General features: G+C 44.8%; 1 protein-coding gene across 1 annotated transcript in view; it reads right to left on the reverse strand.

Annotated features, from left to right (window-relative positions):
* Positions 1 to 6,046, reverse strand: part of PPP1CB (protein phosphatase 1 catalytic subunit beta) — a 30,071-nt gene extending 24,025 nt beyond the window's left edge. The window contains exon 1 of the mRNA XM_061475316.1: positions 5,738 to 6,046. Coding sequence (XP_061331300.1) covers positions 5,738 to 5,789 — 52 coding nt within the window. The 5' untranslated portion in view covers positions 5,790 to 6,046. The remainder of the gene's footprint in view (positions 1 to 5,737) is intronic.
* Between the last annotated feature and the right edge of the window lie 679 nt (positions 6,047 to 6,725).

Consider the following 6,725-nt stretch of genomic DNA (forward strand, 5'->3'; position numbering starts at 1 on the left):
GAATGACTCAAGCAACAACCGTGATGTGTAATACCTAAATGAAACGGTTACTGAATCATGTAGTCTTCAAGCGTCTAAAGTCAGACAGAATAAAGAAACACCAGCACACACCACCCAACACTGAGCTCTTGGCCTTCACAGCCATTTTTCAAGCCAACTATTCATCAAGCACTTACAAACCTAAAGATGAACTGGCTGATATCTGCACTGCTGTACAAGCCCCAAAACAAACGTCATTCTTCTACCCCTTCTCCCTGTTTAATACAATACCTGCCCTCCTAGAAACAGATGAAAAATGCCTATTTTCTTTCTCTAAGGACTATTTCAGAAATACATTATTTACAATAAACTCCTAAATAAGTTCTCCCTGTTTATCTTTCTAATAGAAAATTACACAGTGATTTCACACCAAACCAGGTAATAACCCTTGTTTATTCAGGGTTCACCTCCATGGTTTCCTTATGTTGTTTCGCAACAGATCATTAAGGTTTATTTTCCTTCTCTACAACTGCCTCTCTTCAGTATCAGTTATGAAGCCTGTGGAACTGCAAGCACTACTACTATATCATACCATACCATACCAACAGGCTGGCTGGGTATTTTAATTAAGATACTAACCAAACAAGAAATCCATTATTGGCCATAATATATCAGGCCAGTAGCTCTACAGCATTTAAAATTAGTGAGAAAAACCTCAATTGTTTCATAAGCATTTAAAATCCAAAATCCATTTGAAACATTAAATAATATTCAAATTTCTATCTTTACCACAACCTGAAAGACCTCTGAAATCAGAAGAAAGTTAAGGTCACAGCTTTCTTAGAAGACATCAAATGACATAAGAACACCACACAACCAGCTCCAAAACAATTAAAAAAAAAAAATCACACCAAGCTGAACACTGAAGCAACAACCATTCTCCATGTCTACCGAAAGTCTGACAACTCTCATCTTGGATAAGCATTTCACAGCTTGCTTGGTGGATCAGTACTGTCAGCACTGGTAGACCTCCCAGCATCACCAAAAAAAATATTGTTTTAGAGCAGATCCATATTAAGGTCTATCATATGAATTTAAATAGTTAACTTTAAATATGTTAGCTAGATTTAGGCAAGCAAGGTTTCTTGCCTAAGCAAGGTAAGGGTTTTTTTTTTGTACAGCTATATACCCTTCACAGAAATACAGCTTGTATTTAAGGCTGCTGTATGTCTGGGTTTCTCCAAGAACATCCTCTCACATTGTAAACTCTTCAGTGCTTAACAGGACAGACACCTACTTATTTGAAGGTGCAGAAAATCTAGTCCAGCTGAGCTGCCTTACATCCAGAAATTTTAAGAGACAGAAACACGAAGCCCAACACCCAGACAAAAATATGGCAGTCTTACTTTAGCATCATCCACAGCACTCTTTACAAGTTAAGGTCACACCTATCCCAGCATCCTTGCTTTGATATAGAGGGAGCTTTTCCACACATCACCAAAGTTTAAATTGGCTTAGAGCCTGGCTTGAATGTAAATCTCATGCATCCATTTAGCTCACCATTTCTGCAAATTTAAGGGTACTTCCCACCGAGGGATCATGATGAACCTACATGGGGCAAAACACAACACAACAGAAGCAGCAATTTCAGCTGCAGAGACTAAAAACTGTGTTGAAAGAAGAAAAACTTCTCTGCTCATCCTGAAGAGAAGGCTCCCAGGAGACATTATTGAGACCTATAAATACTTAAAGGGGGCTTATAAGAAAGACTGGGACAGACTGTTTTGTAGGGCCTGACACACTAGGACAAGGGGTAATGGTATTAACCTAGAAGAGGGGAGATTTAGACTAGATGTAAGGAAGAAACTCTTCACTATGAGGGTGGTGAAACACTGGAACAGGTTGCCCAGAGAGGTGATGGATGCCCCATCCCAACAAATAGTCAAGCTCAGGTTAGATGGGTCTCTGAGCAACCTGATCTAGTTGAAGGTGTCCCTGCTCATTGCTGGGAGGTGGGGTTGGAATAGGTGACCATATGTCATATCTGCTGCACTCATGAGTTTCACGTATGTGTATATTCCTATGCTGTCCACAGCTAGAATGGACTGGGGAAAAAAAAAAATCCATCCACCAGATGGCATAGCTGGGAAGGCAGGAAACAAAAAAAAAAAACCACAAACCAACAACCCAAATCTCTCCCCCACCCCCCCCCAAGAAAAAAACAAACACAAAAAAAAGTCTGCACACTGAAGGAAAAATGAGGCTATCATTTGTGTAACGCAGCACAACTAACTGACCAAGGAGTCCAGTTCTGCATGCCAGTACAAGAAGGAAACAGTCTGACAACTAATTTGGCTTGTTCGCTGTCATGGTCACATATCAGTCCAAAATGTTTTAGCAAAGCTATGGAATTTTGTGTCTACATGACCTGCAATTCTCTGCAGATTCACTCAGGAGTGATTTATCTACAGAAATCTTAGAATAAAGCTCAAATTATCTCCAAGATCAGTCAGGCTACATCTAAGAGCACTAGCATCTCCCTCACTCTTCTAGTGAGGAAAAAAGAATTGAAAGTCTGGACGCAGAAGAAATAAACGAAAGCATTGCTAAGTTTAGACATTATACACACAGTATACACTTTTAGCTTTACTTTCCCTCCAAAGAGAACTTACAAAGCATCACTAGCTAGTTACCAAGCGCTATTTATATTACAAGACAAAATCAATTCAAAACATTGCTCTTATTCCTAAATTCACCACCTAGCCAATGAATAAAGAGGATAAGAAATTGGTATACGCAAAAGAACATGGACATTAAAAGTTAATGTCCTGGAAGACTATCCCCATGCATTACGCTATAGTTCAGTTGAGTCTTCCCAGTTTAACTCAAGAGTTAATCACTGGCTTCCAGCACTCAGAAGATCACTAAAATAAGTTCAGGGTAAGACTACACGTACATGTGTTGAGGGCTGGGAAAAACTTCCTAATGAATTCCCCTAAGCAGCCTGGATATGGGCCACCTCATAATGCTATTGCAGAAGAAAAAAAAGAAAAAACCCCAAACAAAAAAACAAAGCCATGACATATGGAGGGCAAGATGATCTGAGGTAATTTCAATCAAAAGGTGAGTTAATGTGTCATATAACCCAACACACCCTCCCCCCAAACGTAGTCTTAAGCAACAAAGGTAAAAACAGTTAGAATAACCTAATTAAATATGAGCAAGAACTCATGACAGCTAATATCACAGCCTAGAAACAGGTGTCACTAGCCAGCAGCCCAGCAACAGCAGGGAAGTTTCCTGCTGCTGTGGCTTTTGATACGTATTTGCTACCCTTTCAAATGTAGGTGCAGCAGCCGCTGAGACACAACTGCAAACTGCTATTCAAACTTAAAGCCATCCATTTCACTTAAAGTAACCAAAAGGCCTAAATTTGTACTGCATAACGTTTCATAAAGGTGTCTTTATTATTTCAATGTGCATTTTCACAGCTCAAAAGCCATGTTCCCATATCCTTTAAGTCAAAGTTGAAGTTTGGAAAAAGGACCCAAAAAACAAGCTCTAAACTAACTGCTTCAGAGATGAGAGTCAATAGCAATTTTTCTGCGCAAGCAGCATGGGGAGGCATTTATACTCACTTTACCAGAACAGGTCAGCTAAGCAACAGCATGAGCTCCAGAATGTGAGCTGCCTATTGTACAAAAAAAACCCCTTCATTGTGAAACACTGCTATTTGAACCACAGCTTAAAATACTGTAAGCTAGCAGAATAAATGAAAGATGTTAAATGGAAGCAAAAATAATTCACACACAAAGCATTCTTTTAATAGTTGGTTTTTGTTGGTTTGTGGGTTTTTTTCCCCCCACAAATAAAACCTGTAAGAATCTATTCCCTTTCAGATACAAGATGTTGTGCACTCCTACTTTTAGTAGCTGACAAGCAGAGAAAAATACTCAATTTCCCTTAAGAAACTTCCTAACCTCTGCTCAGAGGAAGAAACAGACTTGGAAACAAGAAATGAAAAATTATAAGCAAAGCTTGGCTCAGAAGTTGCACGTAGATATCCCTAAAGCTTAAAAGTACTATGGAATTCAATGCACAGATCAGATTGCTCAGACACAAGGCACTCAAACATAACCCCCAAAGCTAGAAAGTTGCAACACAAGCGTTTATGGGGTATGTAAAAGGTATGGAACCACATTTTAAAAGTCTTAGCTAAAAAAAAATAAAAAAATAAGCAGAGTAATATGTACAATAATACGTAGCACAACAATCCAACAAGCTGCATATCAAAACAGTGCAGAACCTCTCTTCTTGAAGCAATACATATTTAAGTAACTACAACAATGAGCAAAAAGCATCTTTCAAATGGTTTTTAAAGTGTGTCTCAAAAACCCATCACTACACACATACATGATATCCCTCAAAAAACCCGCACTATGAAGTCAACGTTTACTAGGTTATTATTTAGTTGGTCTTAAAAACCTACCTACTAATCTGGGTTTCAACATCCAGAAAAGGGGAGGTTTATCTGTATTAGTGATCAAAGATAAACTACAGCTGATGATACCTGCCGGTGTCTTCATACCATACTAAACTCCATACCTTAAATCATAAACACGAGCACAAGTGCCCAAAGCTTTTATGTGCCCTAAAACATTGACTTTATTGTTCATAATTAAGTTTCTAAAAAGAACAGATAGCAACTACTAAAAAAAAAAAAATCCTCAAAGCCCTAAAAACTCTTTGTTGTAACTCAGCTGAACAAAACTTTCAGACTTACAAAACTTGTTTCACATCCAGAACAGTACATATTCCATAAATTCCTTTCTCTAAGCCTTCTGGCAAAGTAATCCAACTATTCAAGGAGTACAGCAACTGAGTAAGTGAACAGTGCATACCCACGCATGCACTCTCATCTCCAACATGCCAGGTATTTGCTGAACGTGAACTAAAGATTAATGGGAAAAGGGGCCTAAAACGACTATGCATTCAAGACATTGCTTAAAAAGAAAATGCTATCAGTAGCTCCTCAGCTTCTGTGACAGCAAGGAGTAAGTTTTCTCCTTAAAGGAAAGGCTCACTAATACACACAAAATCCTTCATAGCTTTTATCTGCCATCCATTAAAGCCACTTTTGGAGACTGCCCCGTAGGCAGACAGAGGAACGTCAGGGCACTAAATCCCTCTGCTTCCACTGACGCTCACGTACATACAACTCCACACATAACGCAGCTCTAGACAACAATTTTAAACACGGAGGACTGCGACTAACCCAACCGTAGGAAGGCATAATGCCTTCCATAGCTCAGCTAGCGAGGTTTCTTCACCTCGCCCCTCAGCCAGGCAGCTGCAGCAGGGTGGAAAGGGAAGAAGGAAACCCAGGCGCTTCATCGTTAAAATAGGAAGGCAACCACTACATCTAGATGAGGAGGAGGGACCCCCGCACACACCAGCGCCGACAGGACGCTCGAATGCGCCCCTCCTCCCTCCGAGAGGCTCCGCAGGGCCAGGCCGGGGCAACGCCGAGCCGCGCCCCCGTCCTCCCGCCTGCCACCCCGGACTCGACGGCGCGGAGGACACGGTGCCGCTGCTCCCCCAGACGCAGCGCGGGTCGCGCCCGCCCCACCCGCGTCCTCCCACCCCGCCGGCAGCCCCGTCTCCCGCGGGGAGCCCGGGGGAAGGCAGCGGCGCGCTCTCACTCTCCACGGCGCGGCGTGGGGCTGCAGACAGACGGGGCCGCCGGCGCCTCACTCACCTTCCAGCAGCCGGGTGATGAGGCTGTCCACGTTCAGCTCCCCATCCGCCATTTTGTGGCCACCAGACTCGGTCCCGGGCGGGGAGAGGGCGGGGTGGAGGGCGCTTTACGGAGGAGGAGGAGGAGGAGCAGGGAGAGGTGGCCGCAGCTGCAGTGGCTCCCCCCACCCTCCTCCGACAGTCCCCTGCAGCTGCCCGCCCGCCTTCTCCCGCGCTGGCAGCCCAAAGCGCCGCACCCGCTCCCTTACAGCTAAATGGGGGGAAGCGCCCACCCCTCCTCCCCACCCCTCCTCCCCGCCTCGGAGGCCGCCACAGCGCATGCGCCCCCTCACCCCGGCCGCCGCTCTACCGCCCCGCGCGCTGAGCACGGCGCAGGCGTCGGAGGTGCTGGCGGGCTCTGGGGCGCATGCGTAGAGCGTCACTCTCCCTCCCGCGCTCCTGCCCCGCGGCTCTCAGGCGCGCTGGGTGCTGCTCTGCGGCGCGGGAACGTTCAGGAGCGAGCTCCACAGCCTCACCTGCCCTGCCCTGCCCTGTACCTCCTATGAATACGAGTCAGGGTCAGCTCCCGCGGAGCGCACTGCCGTGAAGCCTTTCCTTACCGCTGCGGGCTGTCCTGTAGCTCGGAGAGCGGCTCCGAAGACTTCATCGTGTCCGTGGGCAGTCTCTGCGTTTCTCGTGGTGCGCCACGTTCTGCTGCTGCAAGGAAAGTGGCAGCATTACCTTAAGAAGAGGTTACTTTGGCAGCTATCAATTAGGGACAAAAGGCACGGAAAAAAGTCGTACTAGGCTGCGTGTCACCTGTGTGTCACCCTTTCTGCTGCCGAAACCGCCTGTGAAAGCTCAGTTTATTGAAGATACGTGTCAGAATGACTAAACTAGAATGACAAGTTGTGTGCTTTTCATAGCCGGCTAACGCAGCTGTCCGAAGAAGCTCCCAACCCGTGGGGTTTATGTTTCAATGCAGCTGGACGTGCTGAGAGTACTTTTTT

This window comes from Pezoporus flaviventris, unplaced genomic scaffold (genome assembly GCF_033815535.1).
Source record: "Pezoporus flaviventris isolate CSIRO_AGI_PZ_B2104156 unplaced genomic scaffold, CSIRO_AGI_Pfla_v1 ptg000083l, whole genome shotgun sequence".
Classification (NCBI taxonomy): Eukaryota; Metazoa; Chordata; class Aves; order Psittaciformes; family Psittacidae; genus Pezoporus; species Pezoporus flaviventris.